At 33.7% G+C, this 15,910-nt stretch overlaps 1 protein-coding gene across 2 annotated transcripts in view; it reads right to left on the reverse strand.

The window, feature by feature from the left end:
• Window positions 1–15,910, reverse strand: part of LOC106108916 (ribosomal protein S6 kinase alpha-5-like) — a 70,377-nt gene that overhangs the window by 36,255 nt on the left and 18,212 nt on the right. For both annotated transcript variants that reach the window (XM_013290270.1, XM_013290271.1), the window contains exons 3-4: window positions 3,206–3,339; window positions 2,022–2,106 (exon numbers count right to left, since the gene is read on the reverse strand). In XM_013290270.1, the coding sequence (XP_013145724.1) occupies window positions 2,022–2,106; window positions 3,206–3,339 (219 nt within the window). The remainder of the gene's footprint in view (window positions 1–2,021; window positions 2,107–3,205; window positions 3,340–15,910) is intronic.

Below are 15,910 nucleotides of genomic sequence, written 5' to 3' on the forward strand. Positions count from 1 at the left end.
CTTGCCTGTATCGGGTACAGAATCACATCAATCATGCTTAGCCACCGTTTATATAGATTGTTTGACAGACAAGACAATACAAACGCCGAAACTATCTTTTCACTTTTAGAACCAGTATGTATTTCGTGAATATCTTTATATAAGACATCTCTTAACACTTTAAGTGCTACAACTCACAGCTTCAATTCACTTTCATGAGATAGAATCGTGGTATCGATCTTTTTTTTAACATACTATTTTCTTAATGGCTGATTGAAGGGTTATGGTTTAAAGATTTTATCCTAAAAAGAGATTTTTGGATTGCGTGAAAGGTGACATTATCAAGGGAGTGATGACTGAGATGACGGATGATAGAGTTATTTGGAGGACGAAAACCCGGCGCGCCGACACTACGGGAGTAGGATAAGGCATGGGAGATGATGATTCTCAAAAGGACGATTTTACTTTAATTACTGAAATAAAAAATATACCATACTTTTGTCCTTCCTAAAGCAAGCAATTTCTAGCTTCAATTCATACATTTTTCGATGAAAGTAAACATCGTGATGCAACCTGCATATATTAGTATAGAAATTCAAACATATGTGTGACGTGAACCCGAGCTCGAGGCCCTTATTTCAGCCTTTTAACAATTTAGATAAACTGTAAACTATACAACACATACAAAGGTAACCTTTAGCATAGATTCACCGACCAGAGTATTCACATTAAAAGCCCTTTTACTAAATTGAAAATTCAACTAGCCTGAGCATAATAAAAGGATAATGATTGTACTTCATAAAAGGTAACCTTGAGCCAGCCCTAGGGTTATCTAGACCTTGACATGTACTTACGAGAAATCTATTAAAGTAGCTTTTGCCTGCGACTCGTCCGCCCGGTAACAATAAAAACTAACCCATAATATGCTCTTCCTGACTATGCAATACATCAGTGACAAATTTACATTTATAATATTAGTAAGTTTTAAATATACGGAAAAGAATAAACAATCTCCATTAAACACTAGCATAAAAAACCAGATGCATTTTATTTACTAGCTGTTGCCCTCGACTTCGTCCGCGTGGTATTAGAAAACATACGAAATATATAAATAACAAAAAGTTCCGTATCCCTCGGGAACCGGACATTTCTCGGGGATGAACGTTATCTCACGTGTACTCCTTACTTTGTTTTATATCTGCGCCAAATTTCAATAAGATATGTTGAACCATTGCAGAATTATCAAGTAAACATTAAAAAAATAAATTAATGAATCCCACGGGAACCGTAACTATTCCCAGGATAAAAATTAGCCTATGTGTTTTTGCATTTATAATATTTACATGATGATTTAATTCAGTTTGGATTATTCCAGTCCACTCTAGTACCAGGCGTACAGGATATATCAGCTGACGGAATAACAACCAATAAAAGATATACATCCTAATGCAACGTACGATTGCAACAAAGTAGCAAACAGATTATATCTAGATATGTATTGTGAATCCTACTCTAGGATTGCTTTAATCCGTTTGCTTCAAACGATCTAAGGATCGGAATAGCTATCGAAAAACCTGGATAGAATTTTTATACGAACGATCAATTTTTATTGTTTCTTTCGAGCAACTAAAGTCTTGAACGTAAATTTTATTAGTAAATCTAATCAACCATAGACTACAAAAGCTTTTATACTCTATGTAAAAATCATTTAAACACTTATATTAAACATAGCTTTTGCCCGCGACTCCGTCCGCGTGAAATTTAAAAATAATAAGAAATGTAGCCCATAGCCCATGTTACTCACAGATAAATTACCATTCTAACAGTAAGACTTTTTAAAATCGGCCCAGTAGTTTTTTAACCCTATTCATTACAATCACACAAACTTTTTCTCGTTATAATATTAGTATAGATATTACGTCAGTTTTATTAACAAGAATAAAAGGGATATTTGTATTTACACTTTAAACCCAGTTACTAATTCAGTACAATATGTAACCAAGTTGTAGTCAAAAGTTAAAACTAGTATGTATTCCACTTACCTAATATTAAATGTAGCTTGGCGTCTGTTTGGAAGGCATAGTGTAGGGTGACCAGGAAAGGACACGCTCTCACCGCCTCTAAAACCTGTCGGAATAAATATATAGTTAAATTCAAATTATAACAACTTTAGCGTCTTACAAAATATAACACAACTAGCTTACGCCCGCGACCTCGTTTAAAAACAAAAGACGTGTTCTTCCAGACTATGCTCTACATTCACTAAGCCTTAAACAAAAAAAAACATCCATCTAGACTTTTGCATTTTAAGAAGTAAGATTGCCAGGAAAATTGTAATGGAAATCAATGTGTAACATTTTTAGTGTCCTTAAAGGTGATGAAATATGGCTCCTACAATTCTTTCCAAATAAATGATAAGAAGGCTTAAAATTCATTTTCACTGTTTAAGGACTTAAAGGTATGTTTCCACTACCAATGTAAGACATTATTTAATAGTGTAACAACAATAGTTTTACTAACGTATAGTGAAATAAGTGGATTAAAGCCTGTACTGTTCGTGCATCTAATCTTATAAGCGTTGATAGTTGTCGGGTTACTTTACACTATTTAACCCTTCTGTAAATACAATTATACGAGAAAGGATAATTTGAAAATTAGGTTTAAATATATGAAAAACTAATCTTCCATCAGACTTGTTTATTATTTACAATTTATGAGCAAACCTGGTAAAACGCTTATATAGTGGAATTAAAAAGTTTAGATGGATGGATGGATGTTTGTTAGAGTTTGTAGCCTTGAGGCTGAACGGATTTCGATGAAGTTTGGTATAGATGTAGATGATAGTCTGGAAGAACACATAGGCTACCACTTTTTTTTTTAATTCCACGCGGACGGAGACGCGGGCGTAAGCTAGTTTAAGATAAGTTTGTTATTATTTCTCCAATTAAATACTTTATACCATACTTCTACTTACTTTCAATTAAGGTAATACACATGCCAATGGCAGGCATACTTTCATGCAAGCATTACGTGCCAGCTATAGGCATGTGTAAATACTAACTGACATGCAACTGGCTTGCACGAAATTTTGGAACAACTATGTGCATTAAGTAGGGAGGGGACGAGGTTAGTACGAAGCTTGACACCAGAGTACGATAGTACAAGTACACCAACTACGTTTTAGTGGCATGTGTATTCCCGCCATTTTTGTCTAGTGACTACTAACCTGTCTTTCGGTCCTCGTGTGCTCCGCGGTCTTTAGTTTCTGTACAATGGAGGCTTTCTTCAAAACCTTCATCGCGTAGAGTTTGCCCTCGTCGACGCCGCATCTCTTTCTAACTAGGAACACTTTCCCGTAAGCTGAAACAAGAGAAAAAAATCACATTATAAAACGTAACGAGATTTAAATTAAATTAGAAATTATGATTTTTTTTCTCTAAAAATATGTTCTTGAGGAAAAATGGATCAAGATGGATTGGAGTCAACGTTAATGGACAATTAATGCCCGCAACACACGTCCTGTTAGACTATTCAGTTTAAACTATAGGTGTGTTACTTGTTATCTTGAATTGACTGTATACGACAACATAAGTAAAACACTAAGCGAAAATCTAAAATTCCTCAAGAGCATAGAAAACTACGTGATAACCTATTACTGAGTTTTAGGTCGACGTTACTGGTCTTGGAATTTTATTTTCCATTGCTAAGAAATAAGGTTCAATTTAGTTTCCGTCTGGTAAACGTGAAGGAAATTATAAGAGGATGCAATCTAGGTGAGATACCGTCATTTATTAGCTGGGAAATAGATTTTATAAGATTGAAGAATTTTTAAATATACAAAAGCAACAATCTAACGATAACTTTATCATACTACGACCTTTATAAAAATCCGAAACATTTAAATAATCTTCAATTTAGCTTGTAATACCAAACTGCATGTAATTTCATTTATTTTTATCTCACAACTAGCTGTTCCCGTGCGACATCATCCGCATAAAATTATGAAAATTTTAGTTTTATTGTTTACATGTGTCGAATTATTAATTGCAAATGTCAAAATACCAATAAACTTACTATGGCAATCTTGCTTTCTTGATGTAGGCAGCGACTTTTGGTCTCTTTCCCACATTAGAGTTTTTATCCAAAATATTTACCCCCTTAGTTTAATGGCATGAAAATATATAGCCTAATATAGCGTGATGTGAGTGTAGGGCTGTTTATTAAAAAAAGAATTATTCAAAAATATGCTGTAGTTGCTGAGATCTTAGGCAACAAAGAAGTGTGTGTTTACGTAAGTATTGTCTTGACTCTGCCACATTCATCAAACATCTCAAATAGTAACTATCAAACTTGACATAACCATTTAAGACAAAGAATTTGATCTCTTTCCGGGTTTTAGTAATTTGTTTACAAATAATTCATCATCCATTTGTAACAGAGTATATTATCATTTAAAATCCTAGTACAATCATCTAGTAACAGTTCACCAAGCCCTACCGACATATTGCGGATGTATCCGGTTACTGCGCCAGCTGTCCGGATGAGATTAAGCTTGTATTATCAATGTCTCACGGAATGTTGACATTGACTACACAAGATATAACAGTGGGTTTTAATACCGTAACACCTGTATAGAAACATAATCTAATAGTGTTAGAGCAATGAAAACTTACGATTATAGATTACTTAGTAAGAACTGTAGTTCAGTGACACTAACAAGATGAAAGGCAATTCGGCACTAGGAATGGCCAACTTGGTTAGTTCACAGACGATACATACGATATACTAATCACCTTCTCGATTCTACAAAACTAATAGTCGCGATCGACTAGTCAATTTAGTTTTGCCACCTAAGTACTAGTATATCCACAACACAATTTTAGGTATTCTTCAGGGCAGTATATAGGGCCTCTCCCACCACTGGGTGATAGAGGCTCAGACAGTTTAATGACGTCACTGTCAAATAAGGGAACAAAATCCGATAATTCCATCACATATTTTCCATCACACGTTGGATTGTTAGACAATTTATATTTGGTGGAACAGGCCCTAGATCTTCTATCGCAATTTGATTCGTTATAATTCAAGTATGAACTTGCAAAAGGGTCACTGCTCATTATGACATAATCTAGCTAACAATTTGACAACTTTCATCACCCTGTCAATCAATTCATAGAGTCGGGCTGATTATTTCTAGTTTTACCGCACAACAAAGTAATTGTAGATTAGAATGCGTGGAACGCATTGTGCATAAGGACCATATTCGCATACGCATTTTCATTTCCTAACAGTAAGCGAGGCATTTGCGCAAAAAGCTATAATTAAAAGTGCGCTTTGTTTGTGTCGTGCTAGCGACTGCATTGTCGCGGTTTGGTTATTCCTCATTATTAGGATTGTAGCGAAAAAACTAGAAAACAGCAAACACTGATAGAAACTATTCTGATATTTACTTGAGGTTTTGAATGCCTAAAAACTCCTACTTACAAAAATTCTCATTATATCATTATATCCTCTAAAAAGATTATTTTGTACAGGTTACGTTCCTACACCTACGATATCCTAACGCTTCCTACTTCAGTTCAGCCTTTCATCCGGCAGTGTAAGGTACTCTATCCTTCCTCATTGATCCAAGCGTAGCCCAACAATATCAATGTATCCCTAAACGGACCGTCCACCTCACTTTCGTGTAAAACATCCGAAAATACACAAGTACACTGCGGTCGACCTTACGTGAATCAATCTCAAGACGAGGTCAGGTGTAATCGCTTCTGGAAGTCACAATGTACAGACACATACACAAGTACGAGCGAATAAACAAGGAGCGATAATATCTTTTACATAACCAGAGATGAACATTCAGAAAAATGTATCTAAAAATCATTGTGCTAATCATCATCTCCCTACATTATCCGACTCCCTTAAGGCGCACCGGGTTTTGACCTCCAAATAACTCTATCATCCGACATCTCAGTCACTCTCTTATTGATCATGCCACCTTTCACGCAATTCATCCATCTCTTTCTCATTGCACTAATAACAGAATGAAAAAGGAAATAAACGAGACATGTGTCACAGATATTTTCTCTCTCTCTCTCACTCTACAAATATTAACTACCACGATATAATAAATCTTATAGAAAGTTGGTTTATCTACGCGACTGTACCGACTGCATCCAAAGGACGCGAGATGACGCTGACGAGCCGGAATCTCGAGTTAATTATAAACATTATACTAGTTTTTAATCCGTGACCTTTCGAAAGGTTTAAGTATACAATATGAGTAAGAAATCGTAATGGTACGATAACGGGTCAACATATCTACTCAACACAGGATCAACATATAACATATGTATGGCAATTTGAAGGGGAATTTACCCATGACATAAAGAAATTGATAATAGATTTTTTTTATAACATAAGGTGGCAAACGAGCAAGCGGCTACTTGAATCCACCGAAATGGAAAGCGACCGCTGTCTCTTAACATCCGCAATTGCAGATGCGTTGCCTACCCTTAAGTGACGGAGGAGGAGACGCATATATTTGTCATGATGTCATATTTTGATATCGACGTTTAACACAAGTTCATCATCGATCGATACACGATAAGCAACTATACGATAGCAAAGTTCAATAACCTCGCATGAGGGGCAATGCGAAGTCAATGTTTTCCATCTTTCGGGAGCAACGCACAAACGATGCAAGGACGGTCACTGAACTGCAAACGTGGACGAAATAAACACGTTTGTATCCAAAACATATTGATTTAAATGTGTAGGTAACTGGACAGATGTAACTCAATAAACCCTGCCCTTGAAATCACACCAGAAGCATACGATTTGAAGACATAAGGCTATCAAATGTACATTCCACCATTGCATACCATTACATGTTCTTTATAAAATTACTAGCAGTTCCCGTGCGACTTCATTCGCATGAATTTATTGTTTACATTGGTCAAATTATCAATTGCAAATGTCAAAATGACATGACATCATGAAAAACTATGGTAACCTTGCTTCCTTGATGTTGGCAGCAACTTATGGCTACTTTCCCATATTAGGGTTTTTATCCAAAATATTTACCCCCTCAGTTTAATGGCGTGAAAACATATAACCTAAAGCGGGACGGAAGTGTAGGGATTTTTACTAAAGAAAGGATTATTCATAAATATGCTGTAATTGCTGACATCTTAGGCAACAAAGAAGTGTGTGTTTACGCTTTATTATAATAGTATAGATAGTATAATCAACACAGCATATTGCTTACAAAACTTGGCTGTCAGAAAGTCTTAAAATGTCGGACATAATCCATGTCTTAGTATCCTGGATGGAACATAGGACCGATCGTCGTGGAAATATTTGGAAGAGGATTGTACCCAGTAGTGAGATACAAATGACTAGAAACATCGTATCACTTTTCAAAACAAACACTAGTACTTACACCATGAGTGCAACATATAATGGGATACCTTAAATGTTACTTTTATTATGTAGAAATAACATATGTTAGTCTAACTCATTTCTGCCACGAAGTACCATAACAGTTGCTACCCTACACAACATCGTCCTCATTAAAACTCAAGCGACGAGGCGATAATATGCAAATCCACATTTGTTCGGCAAAGGACATTGACGCGTGACGTACACCAATTGTTACATGTAATGAGTACAATAAAATAAATTAGATATAACATTCGCTACATATTGTAAAACAAGATCTAAAAAGAGTTGGATAGATTGCGTGAAAAGTGACATGATCAAGGTGGGAGTGATGACTGAGATGACGGACGATAGTTATTTGGAGGACAAAAATCTGTTACGTCCTTCGGTAGTAGGATAAGATGTTGATGACGTCTGAATTCCAATAAATACACACTGTAGGTTCCCAAGATTTAAAAAAAAAAACTAAATCAATATTAAAATTAGAAATACTATGAATATCGAAAGATGTGATAGTTTCGTTTTATCACAAAACTAACTTTACTTATTTCAAAATTGCGCCGACCCTACGGGAGTAGAATAAGGAGATTATGATGAAAATTGCAATTCTCAAAAAGGCTCATGCACGAGTCAAATAGACTAGGGAAAGCATATGTCATAATTATCTAATTCTTGTTTCTATAAGCTTGATAGTTAAATATAAAAATTATTACCAAGTTCAAAGGTTAAGAGAACAAAATCTAAGGGTTCCAATATCATTTAATTTTAATACATAAAGCCCTGATTTTAGGGCTCTCCAAATAACGCAGGACGAGGACCTTACGGGGTCGCTTAGGGCGAAGACCTTAGGGGTGCGTAGCCGACCTTTGGAGGGTGGATTAGAGTTCATACCTTATAGGCTTTTGAGGACAACGATTCCAGACATTAAACTAGTTTTGAAAACACAATGGTTTTAATAAGTAATCACTACTATTACTTAAAGAAATGGATGAAATTTTATTAATTTAGAATAAATCTTGTTCGAAAATTCGTTTAAATATAACCAATATTCGTTCAAATTTAACTTTCGATCTAAATAATAAAGGTTTCATATCGAAATGCATATTTATCTTAAAGAATTTAACACCATTCAAAATAAACGCTACAATCCCAAATCTCAATCCAGCTCAGACATACATTAGACGTACGTGGCCGCAAATACGATTAGAATTTCATATTAAAATACAAAAAAATGTGAAAATGTATAGCCTAAAGCATGACGTAAGTGTAGGGCTTTTTAATAAAAAAGAATTATTCATAAATATGCCGTAAATTCTGACATCTTAGGCAACAAAGTGTGTGTTTACGCATTATTATAATAGTATAGATAGATATAGATTATGACTAAACTATACCAATAAATTAGTAGAAAACGAAATATCCGGCCCTAAACATTCAAAAATGAATACAGCACCGCCATCGTATACATTAGTACACACGAGGTAAACAACCCTCAGAGCATCTGCCCGTGTGGGGGCTGAAGGAGGGGGGACAAAAAACACGGCACCTGGCAGCGTCATCGGCCCACAATGTGACCCCGAACGATCTTTACTGTGTACCATTTTATTACTCTACTAGGCTATCGTGTACGTATTTACTAGCTGCTGCTCGCGATTTCGTCCACGTGAAATTTAAAAATATGGACTATGTTACTCAGTGATAACGTAGCTTTCAAACGGTGATTTTTTTTTAATCGGCCTTGTAGTTTTTTAAAACAATAGATTTGAGATAATAAGTATTCGTATTTAGGCAAAAATTAAAAACAACAAAAATCTTATAAGTCAATACAGTAATCCTTTAATCAATAAGATTATTCGATTAGTCTAGACTAACTAACAGAACTAGATTTTCACTATTTTTAAGCACTACTTCCAACTTTTATATTAAAACATTTATTTATTATTTAATGTAAAAGAAATCTCAACAATAATAAACAACTTGGAGAATTATACAAATATTTCCACACGTAAAAACATAAACAGAATTAAAAATCGAACATTCTAGAAAACTTACAAACTCTTTCAACACTTATCTGCCATTAACTCTGTCTCGTGCAGTCAATACCAAAGCGTGAATTTTAATATCATATCATTACCCTATATAAAGATAAAAGAAAAAAACAAAAACAGATAATATTTACTCAGTATTCAGATATGAGAATCGGACTATTATTTCCGTCTCTTTCTATTACATATAAACAGAGCAAGATAGGTGCGTTAACGTCATAGATCAAGCAACACACATACGTAACAATTGTTTATGCTAATTATTATATTGACTGTAACTATCAAATGATACGCAATATTGTTGAAGTACTACAAAGAATCAAAAACATATTGCAAGACTTAAAAAAGATTAAAAAAAAGTCCTACTAACTCTCGAATTGAATAACAATTCCTTTGAAATCGATTAACCCATTTACGCCATGGAACAAAACAGAATAACATGAAAACCCGGCAAACCTCGTTAAATCTTTGACCCCTATATTGCTGAGATTCACATGACCAATGACCATGACCTCTCACAATAGTAAAGGGGTCAAACTATATCGAACCGTTGATACAAACACAAAAAAAAACAATACGCTTTAACAATCATCGACATAGATATAACGCCACGTATGGAAAATCTTTATCCTACTCTAAATAACATAATTTACATTAAAATTACAAGAGTATAAAAACACATACACTACTTAAATTGCTATTATAACCAAATTAAGAGGAATCCAGCTCATAAAAAAAAATCTTAATAAAAATCTATGAGTACAAACACTAAACGTTACAATTTGACTGGTCAATTATGTAGTTAGCACGGATGCGCACACAGGTGGCGTCCAGTTAATACGGGCATCGCGTGCACCGCATTTACGACCCCACCACGCAACGGAGCGGATGTGCGTTATGACCACTCGCTGATTATCAATGCAAATTTTTAAACACATGGTCAACGGGGGTGAATTTTTTTTTAATTCAAAACTTAATTACGGTCGTTGACCTTTGACTTGAACAGTTCAAATTATTTAATTTATTACAGGGTACTTTAAAATAGTGATTTTTCAAACAGACAGGTCAAAATCTTAATGATAATGTATATTTAACGCAACTGGAACTATAAATGGTATTGAATTGGCATTTAGTAACAAATTTTACAATGAAATTGCCCACATTGCGTTGATCTTGCATACAAAATACAAAGTATTTATAATCAAGATTCACGATATCGTTAAAACGCTGAATTACGGGCACATTTTAATAAATTAATTCAAAAAGCTCTTTACAACTCCGGCTTCCAGGATTTCAACAGTTTTGCATAACCGCCTCCATTTCACGAGAACGTTTTTGTTAAAATTCACCGCTACAGAGAATCAGCATCTTAATTAAGAACACTGAATTTAACAACGGAAATATTTATTTCGCTATTCCAAGTATGAATAATGTTGTATTTAAAAATATAACTTTTGCAAAAAATACCTATTATTTTACGTTTTCGTATCATTAACCGAATCAATAATACATACTTCTACTTTTTAACTAACTCATTTTATTACTAGCTTTGTCCGCGACTTCGTTCGCGTGGGATTGAAAAAAAAAAAAAACTGAGTAGCATATGTGGTCTTCCAGACTATCCTCTATCTACAATCAAATTTTTATAGAAATCCATTCAGCCGTTTAGGCTACAAACTCTAACAAACATCCATCCATCTAAACTTTCGCATTTATAATATTAGTATGAAGTGTGATTAATTACCGTCTTTAAATACATTAAAAATTTGATTGATTCAATATTGTTTTTTGATATTGAATTGAATATTCTTGTTATTTAATCTATCAAACATCAGAAGTAATGTCATCAAAGAATCTATTAATAAATCGGTTTTAATTTTTTTTTTTCACAAGTCTATCTCTCAGGAAAACTTCAAAGAGATATGAGCAAATATTCCTAGCAAAACATCCCTTAGACTAGACCCCGAAGGGGAAAACATAAAGACTAAGCACACTCGTCATAAAAACAGTTCATACTTTCAAGAAAGGGTGGCAAAAGAATGTGAATCTCCTTTAAATTGCTAAAATGGAGGTATAATATCGTTCAGAATGACTTACGTGATATAATAAATGCTTAAACTTAGCAATAAAAATGCCAATACAATAAAACCGCACTTCATATACCTCATATTTTAAAAAGTTTTATTTTGTACTTATTTGTATTTTCACATCATTTTCTTATTACTTCTAGAAGTTGAAAGCCAATGAAAAAACAAACATTAAAATCAGATGTATAAAAAGAATAAACAACAAGCTTATGTATTACTCTTGCTTGTATTACGTAGGGTTATAACCGCTTAAATAAAACTTAAAAATAAAACAAAACCATGAAGTTCCGTTCTTTACAAAAAGTAAAAGATCATATACAAAGACGACTTCACCTAGTAGGGTGACCATGGGATTTCAAATTTCTTTACAACATCATTACCATTTAAATAAAAGACAAAAGGGGACAAAAACACTCTAATATTTTATTTGTGATCAACACCATTTCTTTGTTTATTTTTATTAAATTTGTTTGCGATACACATTCTTTTATTTTTTATCAAACCACGAAAAATAGATTAACTAAATGATTATTTCCTACCAACTAATCATGACTTGGAATTGATAAATGGTTACATAATCATAGTATCACTTTTAAAAATACGACACACATCGAAAAGCGTTAAAAACTGTTCATCCTACGTAAGTAAATCGTGGTTACCTTAGCGGACAGATCGAAATAACCATATCGGGGGCACGGCTAGGGGATCGAATGTTATCTCCCGCGCACGGGTGGTAATGTCAACGCACTACGCCCCTCAACACTGACATATCCCAGACATTTTGCACGACTAAAGTAAGCGAACATTATGAACCGTATACAGATAAACACTGATTTTAAAGTTTCTTATGTCATTATTAATGAAAACTGTATCTTAATGGGTTTCCATATCCAAGCATTGTCTTCTCCCTCTAACTCTATAGAAAAGAGACAATCAAAACAAGTATAAGAGTGTATTTTTTAACCGACTTCCCAAAAGATGGAGGTTCTCCATTCGTCTGTATATATTTTTATAATCCGAATAAGTCCTATAATCAAAGATAGCTAATGTTTGCGGCTACGTCCGCATATAATTAAAAAAAAGCAAAAATGGAGTATATTACGTAGCTTAATGGTGCAAGAATTTTTGAAATCGGCCCAGTAGTTTTGAAGTTATTTCAATACATACAAAAATCGAAAAATACATATCTTTTATCTTTCCTCTTCATAATTTAAGTAAAGATAATAAAATCCAATACCCCAGGTAATTCTGACTTGTTTAATCAACAAATAATTGATCAATCAAGCCTGCTGTTTCTTCATGACTTTGCCATTTTAAATTACAAGTCAGTTCGTGTTCGAGTCATAATTGTTTTACGAACGATACGACTTTTATTAGTGGTTTGAAACCGTGTTAATCTGTTGATGATAGTGTTTACCATTACAAAGCATTACTGTTTCCAGTATCGAAAAACTTGTACAAAAACATATTTCCATCGCTTTAATTCTCTTAAAAAACAGAGATAACAGGAAATAGTTAAATTCTGCAATACTCGATTCACAAACCAAACTACAGTAGAACCTCGATAAGTTAAAGTCCAAGGTTTTAAGTTATAGAGGTTTTAAGTTACCAAGGGTCTATGTTATAGAAGTTTTGGGCTCTGATAGGAAGGAACATATTATTTTTTGAAGTTATAGAGGTTTTTATGTTACCGAGGTTTAAGTTATCGAGGTTCTACTGTATTAGACCGCTCACACATCTTTGATAAAACTATCGCATAACTGTTTAATCTCGCTTTGTTTCCTTTGAGCTTATATAGAGGTGCGTACACTACTCGATTTTTAGTTGTACTACATTTGAATTGGCTGCAAAATAATCGACAATCACGCAAAATTGAGTGATAGTTTAGTCAAACGTGTCTGCCCCGCTCTTTCAAGGTAAAGTTAACACCATCGAACAATCCAAATAATTCAACTCTACCCTCATTGTAATAAAGTTCAATTTTGACACAAATCAGTGTAACTTTAACATTTGGCGTGTAAGATGCGCAAAGAACATGCGCCGTATGATTGAGGCAGGTCAGTGACCAGTTGACATTGCAAGTTACGAGATCGAACCCGAAACCCGACACACGGACGGACAGACGGTTCATTGTAACATAATACGTAATTAAAAGATCACGCAACGAATATCGCTAAAACAGAAAAGGTTCCTTAAAAGATACCAAAAGTCAACCTTTTCTCGGACAGATAGATAACTGTAGTTTGTTTTTTAAGCGGCTTTTTATCAAACAAATCAGAAACAAAAAGGTCTACAATAAATCCTGATGCATGTATTTATCCGAAGAAATGGAAAAAACCCATGGCTACCTTCTGTAATCTATCGCTGTTTTATGTATTAATTTATTACTTTCAAACGAAGGACGTCTAGGAGACATTATATGTGAAATAAATTTAATTTGTATATTATTACCATAAACCGATAAAATCCGAATTCTAAACACGCCATTGCATGAAATAATAAAAGTAATTCAAAACACTGAAACAATCGAATTTATCCAAAAATCGCGTCTATTTTAATCACAAAATGGGCTATCTTCAGACAAACAAATTTCAACTCATATATTATAGACTATATTAAACCTTATGCAAAATTGTTAGAGTTCAAAGAATTTTGTATATTCACTATATATTATTTACTTCATCACGTATGGTACAAATATTTCTATTGTTATTTAAGTGTGAAATGGGCATAGAAAGATTAGCGAGAATTTATATTTAAAAGTTATTAATACCCGTGCACAATAAAATGAGACCTGAATTCATTGACGTCATAAAATTAAATAAAATACCACAAAAACAGTAATTTAAAAACCGACTTTACTTTTTCCTCCTGGCAACCGTAAACTGTTTATTTTATTAAATTATACGACAATATTTTTCAATTATTTAATTTTTATATTGGAAATAAATATCAAACCCACCTAGACGACCTCAACAAGGGACATTTATAAAAATGTAAAAGTAATTTATACAAAACTTTATTTATTTATCATACTAATATTATAAATGCGAAAGTTTAGATGGATGGATGTTTGTTAGAGTTTTGTAGCTTAAACTGCTGAACAGATTTCGATGAAATTTGGCATACATGTAGAGGATAGTCTGGGAGAACACATAGGCTATACTTTTTTTTTTATTCTACGCGGACGGAGTCGCGGGCGACAGCTAGTATAGGTATAAAATCATGGTACAAAAAGGTTATTATTATTATATTTTTATATCAAAATAACCACAAAGTTATGTTATAAAGTTATAGTCGACTAGTTTTCTTCACGTTCATGAGTAGATTCAAACAAGGTCGATCGCAATTAACAAGGTTTCCTTATTAACCAGGCTATAAAATCGATTAGCGACAATTTTACTAACAATAAGTATGTGTTACTTTTAAGTAACAACATAAATAACCTCACAAGATAAATAAGTATTTATTTGCTACTAGCTGTTCCGGTGCGACTTCATCCGCATGAAATTATGAAAATTTACGTTTTGTCAAATTATCAATTGCAAATGTCAAAATGACATGACAAACTTGCTTCTTTGATGTTGGCAGCAACTTATGGTCTCTTTCCCACATTAGGGTTTTTATCCAAAATTTATTTATCTCCTAAGTTTAATGGCGTTAAAATATATAGTCTAAAGCGTGAAGTAAGTGTAGGGCTTTTTATTAAAAAAAAAAGAGTCATTCAAAAATATGCTGTAATTGCTGACATCTTAGACAACAAAGAAGTGTATGTTTACGATTTATTATAATAGTATAGATAAACATCATTAAGTGTTCGTGATTTTAAAAGAATTTAACCACTAGGGCCATTGATTCAAACGGGTTGAAATGGACCTCCGGAGGCCACAGAAGACCCAAATACGATGGGGAAAATAAATGGGGGGTTTAAATTAAAAAAAAAAACAAATTTAGAATCTGTACGAAAGTCTACCATATTGTTCGCATTGCATAGTTCTAAATAATTTCAAGTTATAACTTATTTGTAAACTGCATTCCCATGGAATTTACCACTTGGAAAGTTATTATCAACTAATTGGCTATTCCGATACAAGCGGCAAACTTAAAACGATGAATTAATTTCCATTTCGATACAATACTGTTACAAGACACGCCCGTGGGATCAACGGCCTCGATTTCAAGGCCTTATCTTATACTAGCTGTTCCCATGCGACTTCATCCGCATAAAATTATAAAAAAATCATTTTATTGTTCACATTTGACAAATTATCAATTGCACATGTCAAAATGACATGACATGATGTGATGTCAAACTATGGCAACCTTGCTTCCTTGATGTTGGCAATAACTTACCATAAG

This window comes from Papilio polytes, unplaced genomic scaffold, assembly GCF_000836215.1.
Source record: "Papilio polytes unplaced genomic scaffold, Ppol_1.0 DF821400.1, whole genome shotgun sequence".
Lineage (NCBI taxonomy): Eukaryota > Metazoa > Arthropoda > Insecta > Lepidoptera > Papilionidae > Papilio > Papilio polytes.